We start from the raw sequence: 15,391 nt of genomic DNA, 5'->3' as shown, positions 1-15,391 counted from the left end.
GCAGGCTTCCCGTGCAAAGGGTCCTTATCAAAGTTATTAAGAACAAAATCCGGCAAAGGTTGGCAACCAGCCCAGAAAACCAGATATGATAAGACACTCACTCTTCAAAAATGCTCTGTAATAATTACACGTTGTTTCCTGCAAGAAATTACTAACTGCGTGCGACTTAAATAGGCTAAGGGAGTGGCCAATTATCCTCAAACCTTACTCTCGAGGAGACCTCCTCCTCCTCCTGAGTAGCCACTCCTGCCTTTTGGCAGCCCTGCGTGCTCGAGCATTGAGGAGAGGCTCCTCCACTTCGCTCTCTCCACTTGAAGGAGCCTCTGGAGGTTCTGAAGGCCCTGGCTAAGTCTCTGCCTCTGGCACCACATCCTCTTCGGCCTCCTCGTTGTCCGACGTGAGCGCTGGTTGTGCAGGCTGCTGGTGCGACCCCACACCAGCCTCCTCGTCGTCGGGATCAGCCACAATCCGCGCAGGCCGCTTGTGGGCCACAACAGTTCTTCCTTTAACTATATACATTATGTTTGAATTTTAATATACCTCTTAAATTACCTTTATATTTAATCTGTTCTCTAAATCATTTGTACCATGTGTCCCAGACCAAAGATTATTCCGTTTCCCCTCTTTCTTTTAATTCCAATGTTAACCTGTCCATCTCTGCACAATCTAACACTTTTTTGATCACCATTCCATCGGAGGGGCTCTCTGTTTCATTTAGTTTGGCCATGTCACGCTAGGGAATTCACTAGAGGAAAGCAATTACGTTGGGAAGAGTCAGCAGTTAATCTGGCTGCGCCAACAACTGTGCACTGTGCTGCGTCCTTGGCTCTTGGGCATTTTAATTTGTATATTTGTACGGTGAGGTGTAGCTGTGAACATAGTTTCCTATGTTCCCCCGTAGCTACTAACAGTTGTGGAAGCTGGACCTTAAGAAAGCAAGTCAGGGAGAAAAGGGACTCATTTTGAGTTGGGGTCCTGGAGAAGGCACCTGCGTGTTCCTTGGACAGCAGAGGGGACTAACAAGGAAGCTCATAACACCAGACATGTCGCTGGAAGGCAAAATCATTGTTAAGGATATTCTTGGCTCATAACCGATGTTGTAGGTTATTGAGCAGAGTACCCTTTGAGTAAACGCATGAAAAGTGACTGGGAGTAGTTGTGAACATTCACAGTCAACATACAAACACACTGAGTTGTTGTAGTCTTTTACTTTTAGGAAAAAGTAAAGCATAGTCCAAAAACAATCCAAGTCATACACAGATAAGAAGAGAGTTAAAAGATCAATCCAGGTATATTCCAAGTACAAAGTCTTCTTACCAGTTGTAGCCATACACAATAAAACAGTTCTTCTTGAGTTTCAAACAGGACCAAGTTCAATATCAAAACATTCAATGAATAGTAGAAAGCAACATGTAGCTATGATCAAACAGTGATCATGCAGAGAGGACAGGTAGAGAGTTATAGCAAATAAAAAATGCATCTCACTTATTTTGGCCCTATCATACGAGGGAACTCACTGGAGAAATCAATTATTTGGGAAGAGTTAGTGGTAAAAGGCCGCCAAAGAACTTGGTGGCTGGACACCAAAACTGACACCAGCTAGAGCATCGGAAAACTCAAAGAAGCAGTGTCGGGGTTCCAAGTAACACCCCCAAAAAAAGAAGACTCCGAGGCTTGAGTTTTCTCAAAGTTCCTTTTTATTAGAGATGTCTTATTGGCACATGTTGTGGCCCGTATGCGGTCTGTGCAGCTAGTAGCTGACTCCGACAGCGAGGAGGCTGGTGTGGGGCTGCGCCAGCAGCCTGTGCAGCTGGCACTCGAGTCGGACAGTGAGGAGGCTGGAGAAGATGTGGTGCCAGAGGCGGGGATTCAGCCAGGGCCTTCAGAACCTCCAGAAGCTCCCTTAAGTGAAGAGGAAGAAGAGGAGGAGCCTCTTCTCGATGCACGAGTGCGCAGAGCTGCCAAAAGGCAGGCGTGGCTCCTCAGGAGGAGGTCTCCTCGAGAGTAAGGCTTGGGGCTAATTGGCCACTCCATTTAAGGAGGAATGCCGACTGAAACAATTTGCAGGGAACAACTTCGTTCACTCTCCTTCGCGTCTTGATCTTAGTTCTCTTATCAGTTTCCTGCAAATTGCTTCTGGGCATTCTGCCAACCCTAGTAAGATTACGATTATTTATTCTTTGGATCCTTGTAGGCTGTTAAGAAAGTTAATTAACAGCCTTTGTTTGAAAAAGACTTGATTTAATTTAGTAAACTAAGGTTTGTACAGACTTTGTGTGTGCTGCGTTCTTTGGGGTCCGTAGCTGGGGCAGAACAGCACATCTGAGAAAACCTGAATCTGAAAGGTCTCTGGGTTTTCCCCCTCCCAAAGGAAAGTCCAAGTTCCTGCCCAACACCCACATGTTCATCACATCGTCCAATCCAAGCACCGTCCCAACTGGAGATGCCTCTCAGTTCCAGCCCTCCAGGTGCAGGGCAAGATATCCTTGACTCTCTGAGAAAGGAATGTTATTATGACTATATATCACCCTGGCTCCATATAATTCCCCCCTCCCAGTTTCCCACAGTACTAAATGTGGCAGGCCTGAAGATCCAACAAAAAAGTTGGCTTCCAGGCCTGACAAACAGTGCAAGATCAGAAGACGTGGAGAGACCACCTGACCTAAGGGTCAGACACAACTCAATGGATAACCTCAGCGGCAGCTGCATCACTTGAGCAGGGGGTTGGACTAGAAGACCTCCGAGGTCCCTTCCAACTCTGTCATTGTGCTGTTGACTAAGAATACTAGGGAAACTGTTGGAATCACCTAATCTTTGGTTCTAGAAAGCTGACTTAAATTGTCATTACAGTAATCACAATCTTACTAAGGTTGGCAGAAAGCCCAGAAGCAATTTTGCAGAGAATCCAGACGCAAAAGAGAGTGAACTAAAGTTGTTCCCTACAACTTGCTGCAATTGGTGTTCCTCCTTAAATAGGCTAAGGGAGTGGCCAATTAGCCCCAAGCCTTACTCTCGAGGAGACCTCCTCCTGAGGAGCCACTCCTGCCTTTTGGCAGCTCTGCGCGCCCGTGCATCGGGAAGAGGCTCCTCCTCTTCTTCCTCTTCACTTATGGGAGCTTCTGGAGCTTCTGGAGGCCCTGGCTGAATCCCTGCCTCTGGCACCACATCTCCTCCAGCCTCCTCACTGTCCGACTCGACCGCCAGCTGCACAGGCTGCTGGCGCAGCACCACACCAGCCTCCTCGTTGTCGGAATCAGCTACAATCTTCACAGGCCGCTGACGGGCCACAACATTGGGTCAGGAAACATCTGCATGAAAACCACGAAGATCAAGGACCCCACAGACTTCCTCCTCCTCCTCCTCTTCCTCTTCCCCTTCCTCTTCCTCTTCCTCTCCATCATCATCATCCCTCACCCCCTTATGGCTGAGCGTTCTCTCATCGCTGTGCCAAAACGTGTCCTATAAATTGGGACTCCAAACCACCGAACAACTGAAACTCCTCTTGACCCCAGAGCCTCTCTGAAGGGCCTCTCCAGAAGACACAAAGCACAACGTTTTAGGGTGCCACAACAAATCACGAAGGCCATCCGTCCCTGTCTCTAGCTAGCTGCTCGTTCATCACGATCTGGAAGGCTGGTCTCTAACCTTGAAGATGCCAGAATGACAAAGCGTGCATTGGGGCACCGTAACAACAAACTCATCTCTTTCGCACTTGTGTTGCACGCAAGGACATCAGGGGCCTGTGTGTGTGTGTGTGTGTCTGCACAATGGAGCCAGAGATTCTGCCCCTTGCCCCACAGACGTCCCTTAGGGGAGCTGTCTGGGATAAGCCGCCATGATGTCACTGCACAAAGCATGCAAAAGGGAGTATTTTGGGCAGGTCAGCCTGGCTTTGATGCCAAGGGCAGAATTCTGCCGAGGGGTGCAATGCCCCCAGGAGGCAGTTGTGACATTCTCCTTCCTGTGGACACTATCAGGCTTAGCAGCTCTTGAAAGTGACTCCACGTTTAATCTGGGGTATATTCTCTTCTTTCCTTCCTTCCTTCCTTCCCTCCCCCTTTCTCTTTCTTTCTCTCTCTCTTCCTTCTTTCCTTCTTTTTTCTTCCTTCCTTCCTTCTTTCTTTCTTTTTCTTTCTTCCCTTCTTTCCTTTCCTTTCTCTTTCCTTCCTTCCCTCACCCTTTCTCTTTCTCTCTCTCTCTTCCTTCCTTCCTTCTTTTTTCATTCCTTCCTTCCTTCTTTCTTTTTTCTTTCTTTCTTCCTTTCCCTTCCCTTCTTCCCTTCCCTTTCTCTTTCTTTCCTTCCTTCCCTCCCCTTCTCTTTCTTTCTCTCTCTCTCCCTTCCTTTTTTCATTCCTTCCTTCCTTCCTTCTTTTTCTCTCTTTCTTTCTTCCTTTCCCTTCCCTTCTTCCCTTCCCTTTCTCTTTCCTTCCTTCCTTCCCTTCCCTCCCCTTTCTCTTTCTCTCTCTCCCTTCCTTCCTTCTTTTTTCATTCCTTCCTTTCTTCTTTCTTTTTCTTTCTTTCTTTCCCTTCCTTCCTTCCCTTCCCTTTCTCTTTCCTTCCTTCTTTCCTTCCTTCTCTCCTTCCTTTTTTCTCTCTTTCTTTCTTCCCTCTATCCCTCCCTCCCCTCCTTTCCTTTCCTCCCTCCCCTCCCTCCCTGTCTCCTGGTGATTGGCTCAGCCGCCCAGCTGACTTTCATGCCTAAAGCGGGATTACAACTCACAGCTGGGTGACTTTGGGCCAATCACCAGGAGATGGGGAGTTCTAATCCTGCCTTAGGCATGAAAGCCGGCTGGGTGTCTTTGGGCCAGTCCCTCCCTCTCTCATCCCAACCTATCTTACAGGGTTGTTGTTGTTGTGGGGAAAAGAGGAGGAGGAAGCTAAGTTAGATACATTCGCCGCTTTGAGTTATTTAAAAAAATAATAGAGAGGATATAAAGAAACAATTATCAAAAAGATTGGACAACCATCTCTCCTGGATCGAATAAGATCTCCTGCCTTGGGCAGCAGGGTTGGACTAGATGACCTCCAGGATCCCATCCAACCCTGTGATTCTAGGATTCCCTCCTCTCTCTCTCTCTCTCTCTCTCTTTCTCTCTCTCTCCCTCCCCCTCTTTTTACCGCAATGCCAGCCCTTCTCTTCCCCTGCCAGTCCGTCTCCCCCACTTCTTGGCACAGACGGGCTCCTCTCTTTGGCAGGGCTCCCTCGGCTGCCCCTTGGCCAAGGAAGCAGCTCGCGATGAGTCAGAGGTATCAGCTCGCCTGGCAGCATCTGACCCCAGCAATTCTCCCAACGCCACCGTTGCACAGAAGGAAAACAACCTTCCAGAAAAGAGATAATTTGGGCACCGGTATTGTCCCCTCTTCCCTCCGACTCTCCTTCCTCCCCGGCCGACTGGGCTGGAGAACAAAAGCTCTCAAACGCCTCCGGTGACCTTAGCAGGAGAGAAGGAAGAATAAGTTTGGCCAGGAAGATGATAGCAGTCTGAGGGGGCTGCCCCAAAGAAGGGGGTGGGGCTGGGGCACCTATTCTCCAAAGCGCCTGAAGGCAGGACAAGAAACGATGGATGGAAATCAATCAAGGAGAGAAGCAACCTGGAATTAAGGAGAAACTTCCTGACAGGGAGGACAATTAACCAGTGGAACTGCTTGCCACCAGAAGTTATGGGCACTCCATCACTGGAGGTTTTTAAGAACAATCCATTCATCTGAAATGGTATAGGGCAGTGATGACTAACCTTTTTGCTGTCTTGTGCCAAAAGCGAGGGGGAGCGTGGGGGGGGGGTCGCGCATGCGTGTGCTCACACCCATAATTCAATGCGCCCCACCCATCCCCGCGCACGCACGCGCGACCCCCCCCGCAATCCCCCCACTTTTGGCACGCAATGGCACGGTGGGCCCAGTACAGTGGTGGGTTCCTCCCGGTTCGGTCCGGTTCGGCCGAGCCGGTAGCAGTGACGATATGACATCACCGAACCGGTTCTCCCCCCCGCCCTCCCCCCCACATTATTCTTACCTTTTATTTGGTCCCACCCCCAATCTATTGCTGCCTCCTGAGTCCCAGCTGATGACTAGAGGGAAAAAAATTGTTTAAACTCTTGCTGGGGGGCTTCAAAGGGCCGTCCTGCAGCTGATCAGTGTTAAAAGCAAACAAATGAGTCGGGTCGTAAGTGCGAGGACTGGTCGTAAGTGCGAGGGCCTTCCAGAAATGACTCTGACCAGCTAGCCACGCCTACCTAGTCACATGACCTCCAAGCCACACCCACAAAATAAGCCACGCCCACAGAACCGGTAGTAAAAAAAATTAGAACCCACCCCTGGCCCAGTAGGCCATTTTTCGCCCTCCCCAGGCTCCAGAGGCTTTCTTGGAACCTGGGGAGGGCAAAAACAGCCTTCCCAACTCCACCGGAGATCCTCTGGAGGCCAGAAATGGTTAGTTTCCCAACTTCCGGTTGGCTCGGAAGGCTAGAAAATCAGCTGGCCGGCACGCACATGCGCGCTGGAGCTGAGCTAGGGCAACACTCCCGTGCCCACAGATATGGCTCCACGTGCCACAGGTATAGGGTCTCCTGCTTGAGCAGGGGGCTGGACTAGAAGACCTCCAAGGTCCCTTCCAACTCTTGTTATTGTGTAATTTTATTTTATTTTTTTTCATTTGCAGGTCGGACCGTGGTTGAATTGAGGAAGTGATGCAGCCTGAGCCCAACTCCTCCTGTCTTGCTATTGGCAACTTTCCAGTTGTCTCCATCCGCCTGGTCGGTTTATCTTCCTCCTTCTCTCCCTCTCTCCATCTTGCAGAGTGTGATCAATGTTTCTGGCCCCTTTATCTGCTCCCATCACAGGCCCGAAGGAAGTGAATTACTCCTGTCGGTCACAGACAAAGGAAGAAGAGTCTTGGGTTGGTGCAGGAATGAGGACTTCTTCCATGGTCCTCTTGGTGTCCAGACTCCTGATTTGAAGCCCCCTCCCCCAAATATCTTTCACTCATTCTGTCTCGGGTCCAGCTTTCAGAGTTATATATATTGCCACGGAAAGATCATTATTCTCCTGATCTTTGGGGGTCACACAGATGTTGCTTTTATCCCTCATAATCTTCCTTACATTTGTCACTGCCTGGGATTAAGTGCTTCTATACCTCCAAACCGTTCAGTCCATCCTTATCTCCTCTGGAGCCCAGGAAAGGAAGCCATTTACCACCCTGATTTCTTCATTGTCAACTGTCCCTTCACCAATCATGCTGGTTGACAATGACTGCTTGTTAATGTTTAATAGTCACCCGCATTTTCTTTCTTTTCTTTCTTTCTTTCTTTCCTTTTCCCTCCCTCCGTCTCTCCCTTTCTTCAAGATCATCCTTCCTCCCTTCCTCCCTTCCTTCCTTCCCCTTTCCTTCCCCTCTCTCTCCCTCCCTTCCTTTCTTCCTCAAGATCAAACTTACTTCCCCTTTCTTTCTTTCTTTCTCTTTCTCTTTCTTTCTTTCTTTCTCTTTCTTTCTTTTTTTCTTCCCCTCCCTCCTTTCCTTTCCCCTTTCCTTCCTTTCTGCCTTTCCTTTCTCCTTTCCTTTCCTTTTTTTATTTTCCTTCCCTTCCTTTCCTTTCCCTTCCCTTCCCTTCTTCTCTTTCCTTTCCTTTATTTTATTTTATTTTATTTTCCTTTCTCTTATTTTCCTTTCCTTCCCTTCTTCTCTATTTCCTTTCCTGCCCTTCTCTTTCCTGCCCTTCCCTTCCCTGCCCTGCCCTTTCCTTTCCTTTCTTTTATTTCCCTTTCCTTTATTTCCCCTTCCCTTCCCTTCTTCTCTATTTCCTGCCCTTTCCTTCCCTTTCCTGCCCTCCCCTTTCCTTCTTTTCTATTCCCTTCCCTTCCCTTCCCCCCCCCTTTTTTTTTTGATTAACAAATGCTCCTAGCTGAATATCTCAAAACCTCCCATTTGCATCCCTCCTCCCATTTCTGGCTGTGCCATTCGTAAAATATACTCATTCTTGGATTGAAATAGCCAATGGGGATCCAGTGCACGGGCGCTTCCTTTCTCAATTTGAACCATTCTGGTCCTCCCCACTCAGTCCTTACGAGAATGTCTACTAGCCCTTGTAAAGAAACCTCCAGTGCTTCGACACACCCCTGAGCTGACACACCCCTGATTCCATCACCAGCTGCACAATACCAGGCCTTGTGGTGGAGCGAAAGCTTTTCTGTGTGCCGGCACAATGCGCGAAGCTATTATCGTAGAACAAAAACTCACCCACTACACACAACTACCCGATATTGCAAAATCACAATGGAAATTGCAGCCACCATCACTTATCTAAGGTGCAGGCTGTTTACCTCTGAACGGTTCTAAGCTGGAGCAGAAACCTACATTTTGGATCCAGAATTCTTTGGCCAAGGTAGACGGTTCCAAAGATGACTAGGAAACTGGTTGCTGTTTTATTTATTTATTTATTTTTTTCCTGGCTCCAACCCTGAAGTGCACACAGCTCATTTTCTGCTTCAGCGGCGAACTTGAGAGGGGAAAAAAATCTCTCCTTGAAGAGTGGGGAAATTAGGAGTCCATGGAAAGCATTTCTCTCTAGAATCTCTGTTGTAGCAGAGCGAAGTATCGCCTTTCCTGGCCAGATCTAAGCCTGATGCTTGCCAGAGGAAGGGAGGGTGGGGGAGAATGTGAGGCTAGAAACACCCAAGTGGAGAGCAGGAGCAGAAGAGATACCTCTCCCCCTCCCCCACAAGCCCCATCCCCCACAACCAGGGATATAAGGGCCCTATGGCATCTGTTTGTTTTTCCCCCTTACCTTGTTACAAGAATAATTCTTCCCAGTCCAGCTCTGGCATTTTCAAGAGAGGCTACACAGGATTGTCTTGGGAGGATGCTTTACTGGTGGGACACCCCTCCCGCCCCCTCCCCATACAAACACACCCTCATTAGCAGCCTTAATTGGTTTACAGGGACAACCCTTGCCAGGTCCGTCCCCCCCCCCCCGAAATGATCTTGACTCTTTCTGACTGGATTCTCTCCAGGCTGAATTCTCCTTGGCACGCGACTCGGGCTTTGAAGGGGACGGATCACGTTCTGGGTGTGTGTCTCTCTGTGTGTGTGTGTGTGTGTGTTTATATGTGTGTGTGTGTAGATTGCAGGACTTTTCCGGGGGTCCGGGCCAGGACACAGCCCTGCTTTTTCCCAAGGGGGGGTGGTGTCTCTCTCTGCAGGACCCCCTTCCCTCCCCCCCCCAATGATTAGGGCTTTTTGATCCCCTGCAACCTTGGGAGGCAGGGGGGGGGGTTCTGCCCCTCTCCCCGGGATGAATGGCGCGGACCGGCCCGAAGCGGAGTAGGACACCCAGCCCATCCTCGGTCGCCGGGCGAGCGCTGATTAGGGGAGGGGAGGAGGAGGGGAGCCCCACCTAGCCTTCGGGGCGGGGCAGCAGCGGGAGGGAGGAAGAGTGGGGGGTGGGGGTGGGCGTGCCGGGAGGGGGAGAGGGGGCGCGGCCCCGCGAGGAGGCCTGGAGGGCTCGCTCTCCGGCTGCAGCCGCCCCCCATTCCACGCCTGCTGGGGGGCGGCGCCGCGGTAGGGTGGGCGCTGCCCGGCCTGGCCGCTCCCTTCCTCCTCCTCCTCTTCCTCCTCCTGCTTCTCCGACGCCCGCTCGGGGCTCCCCTCCACCCCCCTCTGCCTGGTCCGCCCGGAAGTCTGGGGCCGTGCCTGCCTTCTCCCTCCCCCTCCCCGCCAACATGGCCGCGAAGTCGGATGGCCAGGCGGCCGCCGCGCCCCGTTGCTCCTCGCCCGCGCCCCTCTTGCGCCGGGAAGGCTCGGAGGCCGGCAGCCTCCCGCGGGGGGCCAGGCGGGCCCCGGGCAGCCCGGCCACCGCCTCCTCCTGCTCCTCCGCCCCGCCGCCTCCCTTCCTTCCTCCCCTTCTTCCTCCCCTTCCTCCTCTTCCTCCTCTCCTGCCGCCGACGGCGCTGCCGGTGCCGGTGCCCGGGCCGCGGGGCCGCGCCTACAGCCTGCGGGATTGCTGCTGGGTGCTGGGCGCCTTGCTGGTCTTCTTCTCGGACGGCGCCAGCGACCTGTGGCTGGCGGCCGATTATTACCTGCGGGGCCACTACTGGTGGTTCGGGCTGACGCTGCTCTTCGTGCTGCTCCCGTCGCTGGTGGTGCAGCTGCTCAGCTTCAGGTGGTTCGTCTACGACTTCGCCGCCGCGCCCGCCGCCGCCGCCGCCGCCTTCAGCACCAAGGACAGCGCCGCCGCCGCCGCCGCCGCCGCTGCTGCCTCGGCCGCCGCCGCGCCCCGCTTGGGCTGCTGCCGCCTCTGCGTCTGGATCCTGCAGGCCCTCATTCACCTGCTCCAGCTCGGCCAGGTGTGGAGGTAGGCCAGCCGCCGCGCCCCATGGGCCTTGGGAGCCTTGCCCATGGGTGGGGGGCATGGAGGACCGACCCTCCCGGGAAGGGGCAGAGCCGGGCGCACGTGGCCTGGTCCTGGGATTTGGGGCTGCCTCTCCCCGGTCTCCCAGCTTGGCTCCTGGCGTTGGGGACTTCTGCAGGATCGCCGAGGGATCTGGTGGTCGCCCGTTTGGTACCTTTCCCGGGGTGGGGCTCCCGACGAGCAAAGTCATGGGGGCGAGCCAGGGTTCGCTTAAGGACGGCGTGATTCGCTTAGCAACCAGCTCAAAAATGGGGTTCTAAAATAGAGGGCATCTCTCTCTACCACCGGAAGGGGAGAGAGCCCGGCCCTCATTCACCTGCTCCAGCTCGGCCAGGTGTGGAGGGAGGCCAGCCGCCGCGCCCCATGGGCCTTGGGAGCCTTGCCCATGGGTGGGGGGGGGGTGGACGACCAACCCTCCCGGGAAGGGGCAGAGCCGGGCGCACGTGGCCCGGTCCTGGGATTTGGGGCTGCTTATCCGCAGTCACCCAGCTTGGCTCCTGGCGTTGGGCACTTCTGCAGGATCGCCGAGTGATCCGGTCTGGTACCTTTCCCGGGGTGGGGCTCCCGACGAGCAAAGTCATGGGGGCAAGCCAGGGTTCGCTTAAGGTCGGCGTGATTCGCTTAGCAACCAGCTCAAAACGGGGTTCTAAAATAGAGGGCACCTCTCTTTACCACTGGAAGGGGAGACAGCCCGGCCCTCAGGTCTGGAGGGAGGCCAGCTGCCGTGCCCCATGGGCCTTGGGGTGAGCCTTAGGGTAGGGGGATGGACGACCCTCCCGGAAAGGGGCAGAGCCGGGCGCACGTGGCCCGGTCCTGGGATTTGGGGCTCCTTTTCCGCGGTCTCCCACCTCTTGGCTCCCGGCGTTGGGGACTTCTGCAGGATCGCCGAGGGATCTGGTGGTCGCCCGTTTGGTACCTTTCCCGGGGTGGGGCTCCCGACGAGCAAAGTCATGGGGGCAAGGCAGGGTTCGCTTAAGGACGGCGTGATTCGCTTAGCAACCAGCTCAAAACGGGGTTCTAAAATAGAGGGCATCTCTCTTTACCACCGGAAGGGGAGAGAGCCCGGCCCTCAGGTCTGGAGGGAGGCCAGCTGCCGTGCCCCATGGGCCTTGGGGGGAGCCTTAGGGTAGGGGGATGGACGACCGACCCTCCCGGGAAGGGGCAGAGCCGGGCACACGTGGCCCTTGGATTTGGGGCTGCTTTTCCGCGGTCTCCCACCCTGGCTCCTGGCGTTGGGGACTTCTGCAGGATCGCCGAGGGATCTGGTCTGGTACCGTCCCCGATGAGCAAAGTCATGGGGGCGAGCCAGGGTTCGCTTAAGGACGGCGTGATTCGCTTAGCAACCAGCTCAAAACGGGGTTCTAAAATAGAGGGCATCTCTCTTTACCACCGGAAGGGGAGAGAGCCCGGCCCTCAGGTCTGGAGGGAGGCCAGCTGCCGTGCCCCATGGGCCTTGGGGTGAGCCTTAGGGTAGGGGGATGGACGACCCTCCCGGAAAGGGGCAGAGCCGGGCGCACGTGGCCCGGTCCTGGGATTTGGGGCTGCTTATCCGCGGTCTCCCACCTCTTGGCTCCTGACGTTGGGGACTTCTGCAGGATCGCCGAGGGATCTGGTGGTCGCCCGTTTGGTACCTTTCCCGGGGTGGGGCTCCCGACGAGCAAAGTCATGGGGGCAAGGCAGGGTTCGCTTAAGGATGGCGTGATTCGCTTAGCAACCAGCTCAAAACGGGGTTCTAAAATAGAGGGCACCTCTCTTTACCACCGGAAGGGGAGAGAGCCCGGCCCTCATTCACCTGCTCCAGCTCGGCCAGGTGTGGAGGGAGGCCAGCCGCCGCGCCCCATGGGCCTTGGGAGCCTTGTGGGTGGGGGGCATGGACGACCGACCCTCCCGGGAAGGAGCAGAGCAGGGCGCACGTGGCCCGGTCCTGGGATTTGGGGCTGCCTCTCCGCGGTCTCCCACCCTGGCTCCTGGCGTTGGGGACTTCTGCAGGATCGCCGAGGGATCTGGTCTGGTACCGTCCCCGATGAGCAAAGTCATGGGGGCGAGCCAGGGTTCGCTTAAGGACGGCGTGATTCGCTTAGCAACCAGCTCAAAACGGGGTTCTAAAATAGAGGGCATCTCTCTTTACCACCGGAAGGGGAGAGAGCCCGGCCCTCAGGTCTGGAGGGAGGCCAGCTGCCGTGCCCCATGGGCCTTGGGGGGAGCCTTAGGGTAGGGGGATGGACGACCGACCCTCCCGGGAAGGAGCAGAGCAGGGCGCACGTGGCCCAGTCCTGGGATTTGGGGCTGCCTCTCCACGGTCGCCCAGCTTGGCTCCTGGCGTTGGGGACTTCTGCAGGATCGCCGAGTGATCCGGTCTGGTACCTTCCCCGGGGTGGGGCTCCCGAGGAACAAAGTCATGGGGGCAAGCCAGGGTTCGCTTAAGGACGGCATGATTCGCTTAGTAACCAGCTCAAAACGTGGTTCTAAAATAGAGGACATCTCTCTTTACCACCGGAAGGGGAGAGAGCCCGGCCCTCAGGTCTGGAGGGAGGCCAGCTGCCGTGCCCCATGGGCCTTGGGGGGAGCCTTAGGGTAGGGGGATGGACGACCGACCCTCCCGGGAAGGAGCAGAGCAGGGCGCACGTGGCCCAGTCCTGGGATTTGGGGCTGCCTCTCCACGGTCGCCCAGCTTGGCTCCTGGCGTTGGGGACTTCTGCAGGATCGCCGAGTGATCCGGTCTGGTACCTTCCCCGGGGTGGGGCTCCCGAGGAACAAAGTCATGGGGGCAAGCCAGGGTTCGCTTAAGGACGGCATGATTCGCTTAGTAACCAGCTCAAAACGGGGTTCTAAAATAGAGGACATCTCTCTTTACCACCGGAAGGGGAGAGAGCCCGGCCCTCAGGTCTGGAGGGAGGCCAGCCGCCGCACTCCATGGGCTAGGGGACTCCTGGGGAGGAGAGCCAGGACCAGGGAAAGCCAGGCTCGGGGACCCCCTTGGAGGGTACTGGTGGGAGTGGGAAAGCCAGGTGCATGTGGGCATTGGGGGTTTATCCGCATCCCCAGCCACAGTTGTGACGTGCGCAGGGTCTCCAGGTGATGGGATCGCTGTCAGCGACCATCGCCAATGAGCAAAGTTACGGTGGGAAGCTGGGTTTGCTTAACGACCACATGATTTGTTTAGCGACTGGCGTAAAAAGGGTTCTAAAATTGAGTGTGACTCTTTTTATGACTGGGTGAAGAGAGAGAGAGAGGCCCTCATTCATCTGCTTCAGTTCGGCCGGGTCTGGAGGTAGGCCAGCCGCCGTGCCCCATGGGTGACAGGACCCCTGAGGAGAGAGAGAGTCGGGCGCACATAATCCAGTCTCGGGGTTTGGGGTTAGCTGCGTCCCCAGCTGCCCGGGCTTCGCTTCTCGCATTTGTGACTTGTGCAGGCTTCCCAGGTGATGTGATTGCAGTTTGCGACCTTCCCCAATCCGCAAAGTCACTGAGGGAAGCCAGGTTCGCTTAATGTCCACATGATTCGCTTAGCGACTGCTGCAAAGAGGGTTCTAAAATTGAGTGCAACTCTCTTTATGCGCGAGGAGGAGAGAGACGGGCCTGCATTCACCTGATCCAACTCGGCCAGGTCTGGAGGTAGGCCAGCTGCCACACCCCCTTGGGGGGACTGTCTGGAGGGGCGACATGGGACCTGATCCTGGGGTTTGGGGGTCATCCACATTCCCGGTTGCCCAGCTTCTCTCCTCGCATTTGTAACTTGTGCCAGTTCCCGAGTGATTTGATCTCCGTTTGCGATGAGCAAAATCATTGGGGGAAGCTAGATTCGCTTAATGACTACAGAATTCCTTAACAACTGCCACAAAAAAGGGTTCTAGAATTGAGTCTGACTCCCTTTACGACTGCCTCCCTTAGCGACAGATGCTCCAGTTCATTCAACACTCAAACTTGGTAGCTCAAACTTGAGCCTTGGTAGTACAGTGGTCTAAGGCACCCTGTTATTAAGCTGGTTATTAAGACCAGATGCCTGCAATTACTGCAGGTTCGAATCTCGCCGAGGCTCAAGGTTGACTCAGCCTTCCATCCTTTCTAAGGTAGGTAAATTGAGGACCCGGTTTGTGGGGGCAATAAGCTGACTTTGTATAAATATACAAAAGTATGAAGGCTATTGCTTAACGCATTGTAAGCCGCCCTGAGTCTCCGGAGAAGGGCGGCATATAAATCAAATTAAAATTAAAAAAAAAAAAACTAGTCATAAATACAACGGGAGGAGCTGGACCCTTGCCGGTGAGGCCTGTCCCCGCCCCCCTCCCCGATTGGGGTGATCGATCCGAAGGCCCACAGCATGTGGAGGGTCCAAGGCTTTACAGATTACCATCACAGAGTTGGAAGGGACCTCGGAGGTCATCTAGTCCAACCCCCCACCCAAGCAGGAGACTCTACACCATTTCTGACCGATGGCAGTCCAGTCCCTTCTTGAAAGCTCCCGCAACTTCTGAAGGTTGATTCCATCGGTTGATTGTCCCCACTGTTAGGAAATTTCTCCTTATTTCCAGGTTGAATCTCTCCTTGGTCAGTTTCCATCCATTGTTCCTTGTCTGGCCTTCAAAGGTGCTTTGGAAAACAGGTTGACCCCCTTCCTCCTCTCTGGGGCAGCCCCTCAAATCTTGGAAGATGCTCTCCTGTCTCCCCTGGTCCTTCTCTTCACTAGATTAACCAGGCCCAGTTCCTGCAACCGTTCATCCTATGTCTTAGCCTCCAGTCCCCTAATTATACTGGTTGCTCTCCTCTGCACTTTTTCTAGAGGGCATCAGAAACCCAGCCAAAAGACAGATGGGAACGGACTCTGGTCTGCTTCCCATTTGCTGCTAGGCAGCTTGGAGAGGAGGGGGAGCTCTGGGGAGCCGTTGACCCCTGAGCCCACTCCCTGCCTAATGGCTGAGCGGGGACTTTGGGGCTCCTCCTGTCCCCGAGGCCAAAATATTGAGCCATGCATAAGAGTTTCCAAGCTA

The 15,391-nt window shown here is 54.4% G+C and overlaps 1 protein-coding gene across 1 annotated transcript in view; it reads left to right on the top strand.

The window, feature by feature from the left end:
* The first annotated feature begins 9,714 nt into the window (after positions 1-9,714).
* XKR7 (XK related 7) overlaps positions 9,715-15,391 on the top strand; it is a 29,349-nt gene continuing 23,672 nt past the window's right edge. The window contains exon 1 of the mRNA XM_087888942.1: positions 9,715-10,346. Coding sequence (XP_087745068.1) covers positions 9,715-10,346 — 632 coding nt within the window. The remainder of the gene's footprint in view (positions 10,347-15,391) is intronic.

Source organism: Pantherophis guttatus, chromosome 3, assembly GCF_059756535.1.
Source record: "Pantherophis guttatus breed Tessera chromosome 3, ASM5975653v1, whole genome shotgun sequence".
In the NCBI taxonomy this organism is placed as follows: Eukaryota; Metazoa; Chordata; class Lepidosauria; order Squamata; family Colubridae; genus Pantherophis; species Pantherophis guttatus.
This window is presented reverse-complemented; position numbering and strand designations above follow the sequence as displayed.